Source organism: Zeus faber (assembly GCF_960531495.2).
Source record: "Zeus faber genome assembly, chromosome: 8".
Lineage (NCBI taxonomy): Eukaryota > Metazoa > Chordata > Actinopteri > Zeiformes > Zeidae > Zeus > Zeus faber.
In genome coordinates this window covers 14087413-14107561 of record NC_137195.1, presented here as the reverse complement: position 1 = coordinate 14107561, position 20149 = coordinate 14087413, and the positions used below count along the sequence as shown (strand labels likewise).

Below are 20149 nucleotides of genomic sequence, written 5' to 3'. Positions count from 1 at the left end.
CATCATTATCCTTCATCACCCTAGCCTGCTGTACATCCGTCCCAGCTTGGTCCCTTTGTCTTGCCAAGTCCTTTTCCCCTTCCTTACTGTCCAATCTCTCATACAACTCGTCGTTTGCCTAATTCTTTGCCTTTGCCACTTCTCTCTTCACCTTGCGCAGCATCAACTAGTACTCCTGTCTACTTTCTTCATCTCTCTGACTATCCCATTTCTTCTTCGCCAACCTCTTCTGCTCTATGCTCTTCTGTACTAAATCATTCCACTACCAAGAGTCCTTGTCTTCCTTCCTCTTCCCGCATGATACACCGAGTACCTTCTTGGCTGTCTCCCTCATCACTTCTGCAGTTGTTTCCCAGTCATCTGGTAACCGTTCATTCCCGCCTACTGCCTGCCTTACCTCTTTCCTAAATTGCATGCAACACTCCTCCTTTTTCAACTTCCACCATTTTATCTTTGGCTCTTCTTTCACTCTCTTCCTCTTCTTGACCTCCAGAGTCATCCTACAGACCACGATCCAATGTTGCCTAGCAACACACTCCCCTACCACCACTTTTCAGTCACTAATCTCTTTCAGATTGCACCTCCTGCATAAGATGTAGTCCTCCTGTGTGCACCTTCCTAAACTCTTGTATGTCACCCTGTGTTCCTCCCTCTTCTTGAAATACGTATTCACAACAGCCAATTCCAAAAATCCACCACCATCTGTCCTTCCACATTCCTCTCCTTGACACCATGCCTACTCATCACCTTCTCATCGCCTCTGTCTCTGATCCCTCCGCCAACATGTCCATTGAGATCTGCTCCAATGTGGATGCTCTCCACCACTACATCCAACTCACTAAAGAATTCATCTTTCTCTTCCATCTCATACCCAACTTGGGGAGCATATGCACTAACCACATTTGTTATCCATCCATCTATCCATCCATTTTCCACCACTTATCTGGGGCCGGGTCGCGGTGGCAGCAGGCTGAGCAAGGAGCTCCAGGCCCCCTTCTCCCCAGCAACGTTTTCCAGTTCCTCCTGGGGGACCCCAAGGTGTTCCCAGGCCAGCTGGGATATATAATCCCTCCAGTGCATTCTGGGTCTACCCCGTGGTCTCCTACCAGTTGGATGTGCCCGGAAAATCTCCAAGGGAAGGCGCCCAGGAGGCATCCTGATCAGATGCCGGAACCACCTCAACTGGCTCCTTTCAACGCGAAGGAGCAGAGGCTCTACTCCGAGCTCCCTCCGGATGTCCGAGCTCCTCACGCTATCTCTAAGGCTGAGCCCAGCCACCCTACGTGGGAAACTCATTTTGGCCGCTTGTATTCACGATCTCGTTCTTTCAGTCACTACCCAAAGCTCATGACCATAGGTGAGGGTTGAGACGTAGATGGACTGGTAAATTGAGAGCTTTGTCCTCCAGCACAGCTCCCTCTTTACCACAACGTTCCGGTACAATGCCTGCATCACTGCTGACGCTGCACCGATCCGCCTGTCCATCTCACGTTCCATTTTCCCCTCACTCGTAAACAAGATCCCGAGATACTTGAACTCCTTCACTTGGGCAGCAACTCGCTCTCAACCCGGAGGGAGCAATCCACCGTTTTCCGGCAGAGAACCATGGCCTCAGACTTGGAGGTGGACTCTCATCCCGACTGCTTCACACTCGACTGCAAACCGCCCCAGTGCGTGCTGGAGGTCACGGTCTGATGAAGCCAACAAAACCACATCATCTGCAAAAAGCAGAGATGCAATTCTGAGGTTCCCAAACCGGACACTCTCCTCACCTCGGCTGCGCCTTGAGATCCTGTCCATGAATATCACAAACAGAATCGGGGACAAAGGGCAACCTTGGCAGAATCCAACACCCACTGAGAACGTGTTTGACTTTGTGCCGGGAATGTGAACACAGCTTTCACTTTGGTTGTACAAGGCCCGGATGGCTCGTACCAACGGCCCCGGTACCCCATACCCCCTCAGTACCCGCCACAGGATCCCCCCAGGGACATGGTCAAAAGCCTTCTCCAGGTCCACAAAACAGATGTAGACTGGATGGTCAAACTCCCACGACCCACCCAGCAACCCTGCATGGGTAAAAAGCTGGTCCACTGTTCCACGTCCAGGACGGAATCCGCATTGCTCCTCCTGAATCTGAGGTTCGACAATCAACATTCGTTATCACCCCCATCAATTTCCGGCTTCATGCTCATCACTCTGTCCGACACTCTCATCATCTCCAAAACACTCTTGACATATTCTTCCTTCAAGACTATCCCCGCCCCATTTCTCCTGCCATCCACTCCATGGTAGAACATTTTGTGCCTGGCTCTGATACTCCTGGCCTTACTCCCCTTCCACCTGGTCTCTTGTACACATAGTACATCTACCTTCCTTCTCTCCATCATGTCAGCCAGCTCTCTCTCTTTACCCTTCATAGCGCCAACTTTCAAAGTTCCTACTCTCAACTCTACTCTCCAACCCTTCTTCCTCTCCTGCTGTCTCCGGACACGCCTTCCCCCCCTTCTTCTTCTTCTTCAGCCGACAGTAGCACAATTTCCACTGGCACCCTGTTGGCTAACGGCATGGAAATCAGATTTGTTGTCCGCATGTTTGATTTGGCTTGGTTTTTTACGCCGGATGCCCTTCCTGACGCAACCCTCTCTATTCATCTGGGCTTGGGACCGGCACTGATGATACACTGGCTTGTGCACCACCAGTGGCTACATTAAACAATACTAAATATATACAATCATTTAGAGCTACATCGAAGAGTGGTCTGTCAGAAATGGTTTAATGAAATATGTGTGTTGCATACTTGGGATACTGATTTGGCCGTGGAGCCCGGGAGCTTTTCTGTATTGTACGGTACTGTGTTGTATTGTGTTGTGTTGTATTATGTTGTGTTGTATTGTATTGTATTGTGTTGTATTGTGTTGAATTGTGTTTTGTCATGTTTTATTGTGCTTTGTGGTGTTGTGTTGTATTATGTTGTGTGGTGTTGTGTTGTATTGTGTTGTGTTGTATTGCATGGTGTTATGTTGTACTGTGTTGTGTGGTGTTGTGTTGTATTATGTTGTGTTGTATTGTGTTATGTGGTGTTGTGTTGTGTTGTGTTGTGTTGTGTTGTGTTGTGTTGTATTATGTTGTGTGGTGTTGTGTTGTATTGTGTTGTGTTGTATTGCATGGTGTTATGTTGTACTGTGTTGTGTGGTGTTGTGTTGTATTATGTTGTGTTGTATTGTGTTATGTGGTGTTGTATTGTGTGGTGTTGTGTTAAATTGTGTTGAGTTGTATTGTGTGGTGTTGTGTTCTATTGTGTGGTGTGGTGTTGTATTGTGTTGTGTGGTGTTGTATTGTATTGTATTGTATTGTGTTGTGTTGTATTGTGTTGTGTGATGTTATATTGTATTGTGTTGTGTTGTGTTGTATTGTGTTGTGTGGTGTTGTATTGTATTGTATTGTATTGTGTTGTGTGGTGTTGTATTGTATTGTATTGTGTTGTGTTGTATTGTGTTGTGTGGTGTTGTATTGTATTGTATTATGTTGTGTTGTATTGTGTTGTGTGGTGTTGTGTTGTATTGTGTGGTGTTGTGTTGTATTGTGTGGTGTTGCGTTGAACTGTGTTGTTTTGTGTGGTGTTGCGTTGCATTGTGTTATGTTGTATTGTGTGGTGTTGCGTTGCATTGTGTTGTGTTGTATTGTGTGGTGTTGCGTTGTATTGTGTTGTGTTGTATTGTGTGGTGTTGTGTTTTGTTGTGTGGTGTTGTGTTGTATTGTGTTGCATGGTGCTGTGTTCACGGTGTCCCTTTCTGTCCCCGTGTCTGTGATACTTGATTTTGCCGTAGGCTGCTGTTGTATTACAACATGTATAAATGTATTGATTTTAAATAGCTGCATTTGTTGCTATGGCACCAAAATGCCAATATCCCTCCTGATGCTGAGAACTTGATTAACGCTGGCAGTTGACTAACTGAGATATAGGAGACTCTTCGCTGCTAAGAAATTAACATCCCCCTCCCTACCCCTCTCTCCCGTGGGTTAAGATTGCAGAACAAACCTCTCAGCGGAGCGCCATGGAAATCGAACCATAGCGACCTTCTGCCAGTGATCAAAGCTTCCACCCCCACAGGCCCCCACCACCACCCAACACCGCCAACCCCACCTCCAGAGAAAAGTAAAGGGAGGGAATCCATACGGGCCATCACACATCAGTCGTCTGGGGCTGCTTTACATATGAAACACACCTTTTCTCTTTTTAATTCCCCGGGAAATGGCGCAGGAAGCGGCAGGGTATTCACGTTTTTTTTGGGGGGGGGGATTTTCCGGTCGGGAGCGACGACCGGAGAGGGGCCGTGGCGTCTCGGAGAATTCGTCATTACCGCTCTAGTCGCGGCGAGGATTATCACCCCTGTCGAACATGCGCTCCCACACCATGGGCAGATTAGGAAAAGGGAAAGAGGAGACGGGTCTCCTGGCGGCGGGAACCTGAGCCTCTCTTCTTCCCCTAGACCACAACAGAAGCGCTCGGTCGCGTGCGTGCGGCCGGAGAAACTTTTTCTCCTCTCTGATTAGAACTCGGGTTTTGGGGATGGAGATGGATCTTGCGACCGCTTGGTTTAATATAAATCAATGCTCAGCGGTAGCCGCCGGGTCTTAAACACTGATCAAATATGACGTATGGTACCCTCAGCTATAAATCAGGAAGAAGAATCTCCGTGCACGGGGAGGAACACGAGCGGATGCGTTACAGAAAAATATGCAAATATCGCGACTCATTCTTGAATTTAATGCAGAGCTTATGTTTGGATGTAACCCCTGTATCCCAGTGTCCGAGCGTTGAAAAATGAAAACAATATTGGAATGCAAAACACTTAAGACGACAAGAATAAGAGTGTGAGCATCAAAACGATGTCATCTTTATTGCAATACCATACCGTATTTTAGTCACACTGATTACTAAAGCACCCCCACCCCCAACCATTTGCATAAACTTCATCTTGCTAATAATCTATGCTTGCCAGTATACTTCAGTCCTCGGTGATTATTCACATTCATTATTTGTTTTCATTATCGTATGGCTAATGCTTCATCATTCAGCAAATCAGGGCATCAGGAAATCATTATTGTTTTATGGATATTTAAGCAGCGCTTAAACTGTAGTACGGATAAATATTTCATTTTTTTTACCCGGTGATAATAAATATTTGACGGGGCTGAATTACACGGAACCCAGGACATCATTTGATGTGCATAAATGATCTTTTTGATGCATGTGGGAATCGGAAGTTGAAAGAAACACAGTGCTGGTATGTCTCCCCGGTGGGGCTAGGCGGCATTGACTAAATCAAATATGGCCATATTTTTTGAAGAATGCAGTTGGTTGGTCGGTCGGTAAGAAGCTCGCTCTCATTTTGTCTCGTTTTACTGACTGCTGGGCCCATTTTCACATGGGACGCTGAGAGTTTTAAAACTTCCAGCGTCTCGGCGTCAGCAACCACGCCTCCGCTTTTTTCCCCCCATTTTACCACAGAGAACACAGAGCAACCAGATAAAAAATCTATTAAGACTTTATTTTTTTGTCAACATTTTTAAGTTACATTTCGGAGGCAACTTTTGCACGGATAAGTTACATAAATACATACAATTCAATTTTGCACCACTGAAAAGAAGCTCGACTAGGAACAAGAGCGTGGAACAGGAGGCAGCATCTTACTCTCCTGCTTTTGATTTCATATATATTTTTCTGTCCTGCACGCGATGTTTATTGATCACTCTGATTATCAAAGTGCTCCTTTCCACATCGCGCTGCATTTTCCATGGTCTCTACAGTGAAAGCTCCACATGAAACGCTTCAAACATAAAGCCACAGAATTGGGTTTAGGGTTTTCCTGTGCACTGCATACTCTGTTCGTTGCTGAAGACTCGCCCTACATCCAAAATGATGTTGCATAGAAACCTTCACCGGCGCCCCGCCCCTCACAATGCATTGTGGGATTTGCATACTACGATATATCACAATATTCATGCAGTATGTCATGCTGGTATTTTTTTTTATATACTATTTGAGCGTGCTATGTTTTTGACATACTTAACACTAATTTGACACCCTGAATAGTATGTGTGAATGGTATAGTATGTATTTCATTTTGGATGCAGCTAGGCCTCAGAACAAGACTCAAGACTCAACTCACACGTCGTACAAAGAAATCCTAATCTGACTTGGGGGCACGGTTTCACCGACGTCTGTTCCTCACACGAAGCGTATTGCATGACACACAGTAATACTACGCAGGGAACTTTAGAGGATCACAGTGTTTCAACATATAATGGTCTTCAAGGAGGGTGCTGTATCCAGTCACATATCAGCAGAGAAGACCAAATAATACCGGCGTTTCCTCCCCCAATTTTGGAAACTACTCGAGGACTCTCTGAAAATGATTGACAGGATATGTGGCCAGTTTATAACCCAGTCAACTTACATTATGTAAATATGCTGCAACATGGGTTGTCAATCACCGAGAATTCCGCAGTCGTCATTGAGGAAGTACTCACCGTTTACACAGTCTGGCTCAACTCGATGTTGACAAGCTGACCCCTGGTCACTTCAACTATTAAGAGGCTGTGGTCTCTGAGGAAACAAACACGCTCTGGAAATTTATCACTTTTGGCCGGCCATGTTGCACATCGGTTGTGATTGAAAATGTTTGGCGTCTATTATTTACAGCACAGGATTTGTAAAACAATACATTCATAAAATTAATGAACACATACCGAGCAGGTGTGACCGTGGCATTGCATTTTTTTTTTCAATCTGGCACCGCTAGGAAGCGGGGCGAGCCGCGAGCAGTGGGCCGGGCGCTGCTGGGGGTTAATCAGGGAACAAACTGACCACCTGTTCTGGCTCTGTAATGGGGAAGAATCTCACTTATCTGATTGGTGCATATGTATCTGGGCTATTGCCCGCTTGGAAAATAGTGACTTGAACAAGGTAGCCACATTCTGCTGATGACGGCATCGGACATCTGAAATGCCATCACCGACCAAGTGGCGTCGAGAGCGAAATGAAAGTAGGTTGGAAATGTGCACGCAGAATCGCGGAGCCTCTCAGCCCAACACGTTTAATTTCATCCACCTGTGTTGTCTTGATCCACCATACAAAGTCAATACGACCAAACAGGTACACATTGTACACAATCAAATATTCATAGCTACAAGTGCATTCAGCAGTAAGGCGGATAAATGCAGTTTATAATGGAAGCATTTTGTGCATTAACTCATACAAACAAAGGTACTTTTGTGTGCACAGTCACACACAGTTAGGCCTACGCTCATACACACACACACACACACACACACACACACACACACACACACACACACACACACACACACACACACACACACACACACACACGCACACACACACATGCATGTCCGAAGCTCGTGCCAGCCTTCCACCTCTGCGTGCCGACCTGTGTCTGGCACAAGGGTTAAAGCCTGAAGCCTGTGTCTGGCCCTTGCACACTCCGCTTGGGCTTTATGAATGGCTGAGTCAACACTAGTGGCCGTACTCAACACAAGCCAAACAGTGGGTTTTGGAGATAAGCCAACAAAAAAAATAATAACAATAACATTCTCCCAGCATAGGCTGGAAGCATGTTTAGATTAATATGCAACCAGGTTTCCCCTTTTGTTTTCCACTGCAAACATTGTGCTGTGGAGTGTGTCAATCCACAAATGCATGTTTGTTTGTCATTTCTGGTCTAGCACTAGTTGTTTTCAACAGAATAATGTGACGCATATTTATTTGTGTGTGCGTGCATGCGTGTGTGTGAGAGTGTGTGTGGATGTGTGCATTCATGCATGTGTGTATGTGAGTGTGTGTGTGTGTGTGTGTGTGTAGGTGTGTGTGTGTATTGACATATGTGTCGATACACATGTGCTCGAGCCGCTCTATCAAGGCCACGTTTGTTTCGACCAGAGCGATCGGTTTGGCTCTCGACGTTGCGTGGAGCCAAACCTGCGATGCTCTTCACAGAGCGCACCCGGCGGACGGATAGAGGGACATCACACACATGGATACGTAGACAAATTAATGGAATAGGAGATGATCCGGACAGGTGGGGGACGGCCTCAGTTCACGACATTGTGCCCTCGTCGGGGTGTGCGTACCCTGTCACGTCGATGGGCGACAAGACTCGCAGCGCACATACACACGCCCCTCACTTACACACTGACAGGAGGTGCAAACACGCACAAACACATTGAACAGGCCCGGGTCATCACCACTGCTCCACCATTAGATCCAGCACCCTGTTCACATTCAGATCCGAATCCAGACTGAAGTCGCTCTCGACGAACGGCGCCGCGGGCGGGGTGAGCGGGCGGAAGCCGGACGTCAACATCTCCAGCCAATCGGCGGCTTCGAGGGTCGTCGCCGCCTTCCGCTTCCGTGACTTTCCGGCGGACGACGGAGGGGAGGTGTAGAGGGGGGGCGGGGGAGGAGCTTGAGCCGCGTGGCCAGAAGGCGTCGCGGAAGGCGATGGCGGGAGCTCCAGCAGCAGAGAAGAACACAGGGGCGAAGAGAGGAAATTGTCGTCCCTGGTGTCGTGCTGGCAGGGCTGGGATTCGTCGGCCTGGGGAGACCCGGAAGGAGCCAAGTGGTCGGGGGGTTTGAGATCGGAGTCTGCAGGAGATGAAGGGCAAAAGTCATCAGACACTGACTAAAGAGGCGGCGCGTGAAAGGTTGTGTTTTTAATTGCTTCTGACGTGCTCACCAGCGCAGGTGACTGGTGCATCTAGAATGTCGTCTATGGACTGGCTGAGGTCCATCTAATGCAGGGATACAGAAAGGAAGCGTTTAACCTGGCTGAGGAAATATTTTGAAGGTCACGTTCACTTCCTGCTTTTTTGACGGACCCATACCTGTGCTTTCCGGATAGCCTCCTGCAGCTCTTCCTCCAAACTGCGAACAATGGGCAAGGTTTGGACAGGGCTGGCTGTAATCTGCATTGGCAGTTCCAAATCCTGGCCAATCGCCTCGCAGGGCTGGCAGCAGAACACCTTATAGGAAGCAGCGGAATTCAGTTAAGAGATGATGATGACGAAGGTAAGGTTTGGATCAAGATTTTCAGATCCCGGGGCAATTATTTTGGGTGTATTGTAGTTGGACTGATGTGTTCATGTATGTTTTTTTCTTCTGTGTATTTCAGCTGGTGCGTTTACCTGGGTAAACATAACTTCAGTCGGCCCATCTGTCTCCGACTTCCCTCTCGGACCTCCATCCTGTTGCAGGAATGGATGGAGAGATCCTTTACAAGGCTGGAGTGAGAGGGATGGGGTTAAAAATGTATTACAGCAGAATCCTCTTTTAGTGATCACATCTGTCCACGTCAAATCTATCACTATAAGCGGATTATTATTATAACCCTTTTTTTTTTTCGTTTTCTCATGCAGATTACCATCTAATGGTATCAATGGCTCTGCGGAGTCTGACGGGGGACGCACAGGGATTTTTTTGTTTTGTTGCGAGAGGAAAAATTAGGAAAATAAATTTATATCTAAAATGAAAACATTTTTTTATAATTATTATTTTATTATTTTTTTGGAGAAAGAGGGACGTGCAGCGGAGCGGAAAATCACTCCCACTCCGTTACGCATTTAGGCCACTGCTCTATACCTGCCTGTTTTCCAACTTATCATTCTTAAATAAATTCTGAACTTGAAATAACTGTCGGACAGTTATTCCAAATGTAAAATTGTGAGGAGACCCTTGGGGTGGGCGTATAGTAAAAATATATAAAATTACCGTAGTTTTAAAAATAATTTCCATATGTTGTCATGTATGAAAAGACCCAAAATGAACTGTGTGCGGAGTACTTGATTACTATAAGAAAATGATTTAAATTGAAAATGATTCTGTCCCAAGCTTTTTGATCCATATAAGCGGTCGATCGCTGTAACCGTGATCATTGTAAGCGGTTTCCACTGTACTACATTGCTCTGCAGGGCAGAAAATGAGCAGACGGCCCTTAACAGCTCTCTAACAATCACTCCATCAATCCATCAGTGTCCTCACCACATAGTCTGTGATGAAGGTGCAGTCCCTGGGTCTGTTCCTTATCCTCTCCCTCATCTCACACTCTGTGCTCAGCTCCAGCTGCTGTTGCTGCTGTTCCTGTTTGGCTTTCCAGGAGGTGCTGCTGTGCAGGGGTGAAGACAAGGAAGAGGACAGCGGTAGACTTGGGCTCGGGGTTCCCGAGGGGGTTGCAGCGGGGGCCAGGAAGACAGCGCCGGTCAGACTACATTCCTCCCCGGCCACGCTAAATGAAACGTTCGCGAAGCCATTTGGAACATTATTCAGGATTCTGTTTGGATCTCCGCTCGAAAGCCCGTTGGGGGAGCCACCGAACGTCCCATCAGAATTTGTTCTCGGCTGGATGTAGATGTGCTGCTTCGGGCTGCAGCTGGGTGAGTCCGAACCAGAGCTGGAGCTGGAGCTGGGGCTTTGGTTTGGGAGCAGCAGGGGTGAGATGGTGAAGGGCTCCAGACTGGTCCCCAGATGGCAAAGGGGGGCAGGGGTGAGGCAGGTGTGGGGCAGCTGAAAGGGCTGCAGCCTCAGCAACAAGGCCGGCTTGGTGCCAGAGACAGGGAGGCCCCGCTTACGTAGCTGCTGACGCAGCTCTGACACCTATAAACGTGCGGAAGCGAAGGAGCAGCACTTGTTACGGGTAAAACGCCAAGAGTTTGATTTCAAACAAATTCAACATTCAACATTTTCCGCATTCATTCAGAATTCCCAGCTGCCTGTCTTACCGTCAGGTCGACAAGGTTAGGAGGCAAGAGCTCCGGTTTGAGGGTCGGACTTGTGTCCACGGGGTCGGGTTTTGTCGGAGGGGCCGGTCGGTGAGTCTGAGGCACAGCATCAGAGAACCTCACATTCTGCTTGGTGTCTCCACTAAAGGAAACATGAATGCATGAGCCGATCCGAACAGTTGATATTTTTGGATCACTCGGCACCAATCTCTAACGGCGAGCCGTCAGTGTACCTGGGTGCAACAGTCAGCAGACGTTGATGCTGTCGCTGTTGTTGTTGTTGTTGTTGTTGTTGTTGCTGTTGCTGTTGCTGTTGCTGTTGCTGTTGACTCTGAAGGATTTGCTGCTGGAGACTGGCCTGCTGCTGCTTCAAGAGACTGGAGTAGGCGGGGTCGAGGGGCTGCTCAGAGGCGGGGCTCTTATGTTTGGACTCCCCCCCTGGGCGAGGCAGGCATGTATATTCAGGCATTATTCACAATAACACTCGTCTTAAGAGCACTCACAACGTCAACGTTTCGCGCACGCATTTAGAAAAGAGTAAAAATGTCAAGATCTGTACCCAAAGTCCCCGACTCTGCTTTCTGGTTCGGAGGAATGTACTGGTGATATTTGAGTTTCTTCATTTTGGGTTTGGTGTCCCGCCGTTTCCATGGGCGTGGAATATGGTTGGAATTGACGGCGGTCGGGAGGGAGGAGGAGGAGGAAGAGGAGGAGGAGGAGGGGCTGGGAGGCTGAGCCGCCTGCGAGGTGCACGGAGAGAGGGAGAACAGAGGGATTAACAGGAAATCAGAAAGAGGTGTAAAATTATTATTATTATTTTTTTTTATAGCTTCCACGCATAAATTAGAAATTCTTAACATTTAAATCCGCACAGGGGTCACATTCTAGTTTCTCACGGGTTCCGCCGAGTCATTTCAGCGAGTGTGACATATGAAATTCGCCCAATACAGAGAAATGTCGTGTTAGGTCATTTTCGTGTTGTGGGGCATAATGTGAACCCTGTCAAGGTCAAATCCTCGTGCAAAATGCAAAGAGGGGAACAGAGTCCTCCTCCGCACAGATTGCTGGCTGACGGTGTGTGCCATTTCTAACATATAGCTACGCTGTTCGGGTGCGCACGTGTTAACCGACACGAACCGACGGTAATCGAATGCAGATGGAGAGAAGCTTGTGGAGGCAGCGTGCCTTTACGGAACGCAAGAGTGACCATCCTGCAAGGTTAAAGACTTTTTCACTGATCACAACAGTTCGGAGCCCACACGCACGTGCACGCAGGCACACATACACACACACACACACACACACACACTCATGACAAACAGATTTTCCTGAATGACTCTTGCTTTAACTCACTTTATCCTCTATTAGTAGATTCATTTAGTATTTGTGTCCATTGCTCAGGTATTTCTCAGGGGCATGCCTGTACATGTTTTTTTGACCACGGAATGAGCCTTATCATTATCCAAGTGCTCAGAATGGCATATTGCTGCTGGTTTTTTTGGGGGTTTTTTTTCGTTGTTTTTTTTATGAAAAGCAATTCTTAAAAGAAACGTGCCTTCTAAACCGCTTCGACAATCCCCAGATTACCTTTGGCAGCTGGAGTGAATTCTGAGAGGTCAAATACATCCTATTCGGTCTCCCAGTCGTTGCCATGGAGTTTGACTCGCTCACTGTTATGCCTATTGGCTGGCTGGTGCCCTCAGTTGCTGGGAGCAACGCCAAACCCGACTGGAGGCAGCAAAGGAGAGAGAATGTCAGAATGACACATAAGGCTTTTCTTCACACATCTGTCAATCTGTCAATACTGTCTGGCGTGCAAAATCAAATGTGAAGGGTTCATGAAAGACACAAATGGATTAGTGCGTCAGCGCGGGGAGCCTGCTGCGTTTCCGAACATGACAGTTGATGCAGATTCATTTGTTTTGCCGTGTTTCTCTCACCTGGGCGTGCTTGGGACTGCTGTTAACGGGAAGGCTCGCAGGCGACAAGTCACTCAGCAGCTGGTCACCTGCAAACCCCGGCGATGAGGGAAAGGCCGGGGACGGGTGGGCCCCGCGTAGCTCCGTGGACAGGGTGGGGCAGGACGAGATGTCATCTTCGAAGACATCCGCGGAGAGGGGGAAGGGTGCAGGACCTGAGGAGGGGGAGGAGGTTGGATAAGGTAAACGTCGAGCAGCGGCAGAGGAAGTGGAGCGTGGGGAATAAAAATGTGTTTGTGCGTGTGTGTGTGCGCGTGTGTGCGTGTGTGTTTGCGTGTGTGTTTGCGTGTGTGTTTGCGTGTGTGTGCGTGTGTGCACGCGCTGACTCACGGTTCTCCGGCAGCACGCCGTGTTTGTGCTGCCGCTCCTGGGAACCGGGGAGTTTCGTCTTCTGAACTTTGTTACGTCTCTGAGCCCCACAACCACTTCTGTCTGTGGGTGGGAGAGAGAGAGGGGAGAGAGAGAGAGAGGGAGAGAGAGAGAGGGGAAGGGTAGAGATGAGAGGAGAGTCTGGGCAGATGGGAGATCAGCAGGGTAGTGAAAAGGGGGGCGCAGGGAGGGAGGAGAGTAAAAAAGATCAACTTAAGCAACAGGACTTTAGAACACGTATGATGTAAGCGGGGAACAACTCCGTTGCCATGGGCAATTAAACCCGGTTCAGACTGGCACGGAAAAAAACAGCAAACACGCTGTCTTTAGGGAAATGCAATACCCATGTGGCAGCACGTACACACACACACACACATACACACACACACACACAAAAACTTTTCACCTGAAAATCTTTTTTCCATATAGAATATTATAAGATGGCCGACAATTCAGCTTTAACAATAAAGGGTCAGTCGATGGGATAAAAGGTGGAATAGTTTCAAGTAATGGGATTGGAGATTTGAAGACGGCTTAAAATGTAGTGTGTCAAGATACATTTATATTGATTTATATTGAATTGGCAGCTGTGAGAAATTTTACCTCTCTAAATGTGCGATTCCTACACATGTAACACTGAAATGGAGGGGGAGGGTGAATTAAAGGACCGATGGAAATATCATGTGTGCTTTGCTGTGAGCGTCACCTTGTGCAGCTTCCGCATTCTGGCCACTAGGGGGACACTTCTGAGCCGAGCCGTCGTCAGAGAGACGCTGCATCAGGAAACATTGGGTCAAACCAAACACCCAGGGGCCCGGGGTCAGTCACATTGCACTTCATTACAGGGAGGGAGTTAAACACATTCGGTGACCAGAGCCCGCGTGTCCTAATGAAGTAGTCATTTATACCACTGTTTCCCCTTGAAGTGTTTCTTTGTCGGGCGGAGAGAGTCCTTTGAAATACGAATTAGACCATTTGACACAAAGGCTTTCTATTGAAACCAATTAAAATGACACCGATTCCGAGTCTCTCTGCAGGGACTCGCAGAATACAATGAGCGGTCGGGGAAACACTGATCACGAATTTCATTTTATGAAGTCAGCGAAATGGAACCGCTCTTGCAGGCCCCCCGAAAAGAAATAGTGGCATCTTAAATTCCGGTTTCGCAATTTTCAATGACGTGCAGTAGCCGTAAGTGGTGAAAACTGGGAGAAATGAATGAAATGATTGACATGAAAGCTCGGCTTTCACAGCACTTTAGACGGTCGGCGTGTTTGTGTTGCAGTCGTACTCACCAGAGCTTCGCTCTGCTCTTTCTCTCCTTTTTGAGGGGAACAGGAAGATTTCAGCCCTAAAGGGTGAAGAACGTCATTAAATCAAAATCTAGCAGCGAATCATTTAAAATTTCAAAGTAAAACAGCCCTCGAACATCATATTTTAATTGCTGTATGTTTTTGTTTTCAGCTGACTGAATGTGCGCGTGCAATTCTGCACCGTGCTTTCCGCAGATCATGCAGATCGTCTTTAAAGCGTACAGTATTAGTGAACGCTATCATTGATGGAGGATGGTGCAGGACTAATGTTGAGCAGCTCAGTGTCGGCAATCAATACAGTCGATTTCACAAATAAATTGGTGAAAAAAAACATTCTATTGAAAAACCACGTTGAGATTTTTAATATAAAACAACAGCTCATGTCTAGTGAGACTTACCAGAGTCTGCGTTGACTTCGTTTTGTCTCCGGTTCTGAATCCTCAACTGCAGGACTAAAAGGTAGGAACAAATGTAATAAATAAATACATTTATGAGTTGATCCAATTGATAAATGGATTAATATATTTCACGTGGACTGATTGCATGGATTGCTCTTTATGTAAAAAGTTGTTGTTATTCACAGAAGAGAAGTATCCGTGATCGGTGATATTTGATATGATGTGACCCTGTAGTTATATGGCAGCGTATGGGTTTCCAATGTGGGGATGACACACACACACACACACACACGCACGCACGCACACACGCACGCACGCGCGCGCGCACACACACACACACACACAGACACACACAGATACTGTATATATTTACACTAAAAATTATCAGTTGAAGCAGGCTTGAGACCTGATAGGGGTGGAGTCAGTGGTGTGTGTGTGTGTGTGTGTGTGTGTGTGTGTGTGTGTGTGTGTGTGTGTGTGTGTGTGTGTGGGGGGGTGGGGTGGGGGGGGTGAGGGCAGTGGCTATTTTTTCATCAGTGAATCTATTTTGGTCGGCCCCATCCCCCTTCAGCTGTCCCACTCTCTCCAGCACTCTCTTTGGCCTTCAACCCAGCCCCCCCTGGCCGCCGTTGGTCCCGCTAACTAAATTCTTCCTCCTTTCCTCGCTCTCAGGAAACTCTAAACAAGCAATTTACGACATTAAGAAGAGGGAAAAAAACAAGCTCCGAGGAGCCTTAACACGCCCGGTGATAAAGCGGCGCTTGCTTTGGAGACCCCGTGGCCGAGTGTTTTTAACCTCGTTCGGCAAATAAAGCTTGAGTAAAGAAGAGTAAAATGAATGTCAGCGCACTCGGTTCATTCACGTCATTGTCGTTATTGCTAACACACGCACGCACTCACAAACACACACACACACACACACACACTCTGACACATTAGCAACCTCAATATCTCCACATCCAAAGAGCCCGGTCTGCTTCAGGTTGATTGATCGTAACACGTATATATTTGCATCCACTGGACCGTCGGCAGCCTCTTTGGGTGGAGCAGCTGGCGAACAGAATCAAGTTTTCCAGCAGGTGTGAATAAACCTACGCGGCCCCCTGATCGCTGCTATTTTACCACCGCGGGAACACGGCAACAGCTGCTCCGAGTCGCACTCAAAATACTGGTTTCATCCATCGACGCCTGATAGGAGAGCGCCGGGATCAGAAATTGAGTTTTTTTCCGGGAATTGTGCTCACCTGTTGAAAGTTATTGTTATGTTTTCTGTATTTGTATTACTCAAATGTGTGGATTCAGCTTCATCAAAACAATTTGCCATTGGACCACTTCGCCCAAATATTATTTTTACAGACCTGAACTCAATATGTACAAGGTACATTAGAAATTAACCTCTGTTAATGTCATAATTCCCTATAGTCTATTAATGTGTTATAAAGCACTACCTAGCAGTATTTATTGTTACACTAATGTTGTTGTTACACTAATCTCTGTCGCAATGTAGCTTGAATGTTATTCTCCCTTGTAAGTCGCTTTGGATAAAAGCGTCTGCTAAATGACTAAATGTAATGTAAATGATAAAGCCCCTTTAGGTGTAAATATTTATATTAATTAGCTACAAAGTAAATAACTAGTTTATTCCATTTTAGATCAGTTCTAGTCTCTCACAGCGGGTAAATTACATTTTTCTTGTACGAACAACGAAGAAACGGCCTTAAAGCAAAACTTGCCACTGCCACGCTGTTCTGCTGGTCTGCTTTTAACCTTGTTTGAACGAATGGTATAAAACTAAGTCAGCATTACCTCATTAAAATGTTAATATGAAGAAGGATGAGAGCAGCAGCTTTTAGATTGTTCGCGTCTGATAAAAGGCATGAGGTTGAATATGCTAAATCCCCCTCTGACGACGACTCTTCTTAAAATGCATCATTTTGGATTTACTCTTCTTTCCAGGAACAAACAACATGCAATTACATATTTTATTCCTATTTAGACTTTGTCGGTTGATTGCGGTCGTTGTATGTTTTTTTTATTGCTTCAGTTACAGTTGCTTTCTGTTTTTCTTTTATGGTCTGATGTTGACTTGGTTTTTAAAGTATTATCAAAGTAAAGTAATAATTAAATAATAATAATAATAATAATAATAATATATTATTATTATTATTATTATTTATAATAATAATAATAATAATAATAATAATAATAATAATAATAATAATAATAATTACTTCAATTACATAATTATTGTCAATAAACCATCCTATTCCTTGATTCCAGGGAAAATCCAAAATGCCTGTACATCAATTCAAAACATCTAATTCATAACATGAGAGTGAATGGTCATGATAGAGATCCCTTCCCCTCCGCTCGATGTCAAACGGGCCTGCTCTTCCTAGATGTCACAAGTTAGTTTTGCCACAGAGAAAACAACAGAAACTTCCTCCACCTCCTCACCCGAGCGGAACTTGTTCCGGATCAGAAGCGACCTCTCGGAGGCCAGCAGCGTCATGTCGCCGGGTCAGAGGAGGGAGGGAGGGGGGGGGGGGGGGGGGCAGGGAGTGGAGTAGGGAGAAAGAATAACGTCCTGGCTTCACCCGACCAGGGGGGAATGAGCTCTTCTTTCTCTGCCACTTTTCAGTCGGGGGATGCAGGGAAATGAGAGAGGGGGTGGGAGAGAGAGAGAGAGAGAGATTTTATTTAATCTACTGACTGAAACAGCTAAATTGAAAGAGGCGTGCAAACGAAAAGCTGAGGAAAACGGGCGGAGGAGGAAAGGCGTTTCCTTCACGCTGTTGCTAACTAAACTGGTGCCAGCTCCTCGGGCCTCCCTGCGGACGGCCCGTCACGGCCACACAGACGCCCACCCACAGAGACAGAAGACACAGCTCAAAAAATGAGAGACAGACGATGAGGCATTTAAAAGGAAAGAAAGTGACAAAGGGGGGGGGGGGGTGGAGAAAGAGAGAGAGGGAGAGAGGGAGAGAGAGAGAGAGAGAGAGCAAGCCGAGTCAAGCAGCCTGAGTGACAGAGACAGAAACCCCAGCTGATCCTCAGACGTCAGGGCTGAAGTGCATTGGGGACATGGATCGTAATGGACGCGCATGAAGCTGTGACACTGATCGCTGCACAACACATGCACAATACATGCACAATACATACACAATATATACACAATACATGCAAAATACATAAACAATACATACATAATACAAACAAAATACATACAAAATAAATACGTACACAACACATGCACAATACATACACAATACATACACAATACATGCACAATCCATACACAATACATACACAATACATACACAACACATGCACAATACATACACAATACATAAACATACATACACAATACATACACAATACATACACAATATATGCACAATACAAACACAATACATACACAATACATACACAATACATACACAATACATGCACAATACATACACAATACATACACAATACATACACAATACATGCACAACACATACACAATACATACACAACACGTACACAATATCAGCACAATTCATACACAATACATACACAATACATACACAATACATACACAATACATGCACAATCCATACACAATACATACACATTACATACACAACACATGCACAACATATACACAATACATACACAACACGTACACAATACATACACAATACATACACAATACATGGACAATACATACACAATATATACAAAATACATACACAATACATACACAACACATGCACAACACATACACAATTCATAGACAAACATACACAATACTTACAATATACATACACCACACATGCACTACACATGCACAACACATACACAATACATACACAATACATACAAAATACATACACAATAGATACACAACACATGCACACCACATGCACAATTCATACACAATACATACACAATACATACACAATACATACACAACACTTGCACAATACATACACAACACATAAACAATACATACAAAAACATATACAATACATACACAATATATACATAATACATACAAAATACATACACAATACATAAAAAATGCATACACAATACATACACAATACATACAAAATACATACACAATACACAATACATACACAATACATACACAACACATGCACAATACATACAAAATACATACACAATATATACACAATACATACACAATACTGTACATGCAGTGTGAGAAAGTCGTGCACTGAGAGAAGGATAAGACGCTAAAAAAAGAAAGAGACAGACATTTGGAAACCAAACAACACGGATTTGCATACATTGTGTTGCAGCATACACACTACTTATTAATTGATTGTATTGTATTGTGTTATTGTGTTGTATTGATTTGAGCTAACCCCAAAACACAAACACACGCACACACACGGGCAGACGGAAATACAAAGCGCCGTAAACTAGCGCAGAGTTCTCGCTGTGCCTGAACCCTAATCTTGCAAAATGCACAAACTACTTATTTACAGTATGAGGACATGCACTCAGCCGTCGTTGCAATCAAATAACAAACAAATGATTGAGATTTCACCTCTGGCTCCGGCTTAACATTGCAGCGAGGGCACCAAGGCATGAGAAAGCAGTGGGAACAGCCATTTCCCCAAGAATAAAAGGAGGAGAATGAAAGAGAATACTTACAGGAGGAGAGAGAATGGAGTCCGCCCGGGGAGGTTTGAAGTGGTTTTAAGATTAAATTGAGGGAGGTGCGAGATGGAGGAGGAGAGCAAAAAAGAGAGAACTTGGTAGTGCAGTTAATGAAGATTCCTGTCTTTCATGTTCTTTTTATATCTGTTCTTTTATTTCCTTCCACACTTGTTAAGTTTCTGGGCTATCCTAGAGGTGATTGCGAGAGAGAAAATGATCCTGCTTCCCCTCGCCGTTACACCTCAGACAACCCTTCTCTCTTGTTCTCTTCACCTCTCTCTCTCTCTCTCTCTCTCTCTCTCGCCCCCTCGCTCTCTCTCTCTCTCTCTCTCTCTCTCTCTCTGTCCCTCCTTGCCCCTCTCCCTGTCCAGCCCAAAGCATCCTGAATTCTCAATGCCAACTGTGAGTGACTGTCAGAGCAGGACCCCCCGCACCCCCACCACCAACACCACCACGACTACCACCACCACCACCACCGCCACCACAGCCTCGGCTCCCACCTCTCCCCCGGCAGCCACTGCCGGGAGGCCAACATTCAAAAAAAGTATTCCAGGTTTCATGCATAATTTGTCCAGAATTCCATGAGAATGAGACTCTCCGGTTTTAACAGGTT

General features: G+C 45.9%; 1 protein-coding gene across 3 annotated transcripts; it reads right to left on the bottom strand.

Annotated features, from left to right (window-relative positions):
• Positions 1-5534: 5534 nt before the first annotated feature.
• LOC307234212 (myocardin) lies at positions 5535-19782 on the bottom strand. Of its 3 annotated transcripts, none has more exons than XM_080005819.1 (16): positions 19531-19782; positions 17317-17492; positions 14860-14913; positions 14444-14499; positions 13855-13921; positions 13110-13289; positions 12741-12934; positions 12388-12528; positions 11360-11540; positions 11034-11238; positions 10801-10942; positions 10064-10675; positions 9211-9306; positions 8911-9048; positions 8763-8817; positions 5535-8671 (listed from the first exon to the last, which is right to left on the bottom strand). In XM_080005819.1, the coding sequence occupies exons 2-16, from the start codon at positions 17369-17371 to the stop codon at positions 8268-8270; spliced, it is 2580 nt and encodes an 859-aa protein (XP_079861945.1). In that variant the 5' UTR covers positions 17372-17492; positions 19531-19782; the 3' UTR covers positions 5535-8267. The 3 variants fall into 3 exon arrangements, with proteins under 3 accessions (XP_079861945.1, XP_079861946.1, XP_079861947.1); XM_080005820.1 differs by having other exon boundaries at positions 9211-9270; XM_080005821.1 differs by having other exon boundaries at positions 13110-13211.
• Between the last annotated feature and the right edge of the window lie 367 nt (positions 19783-20149).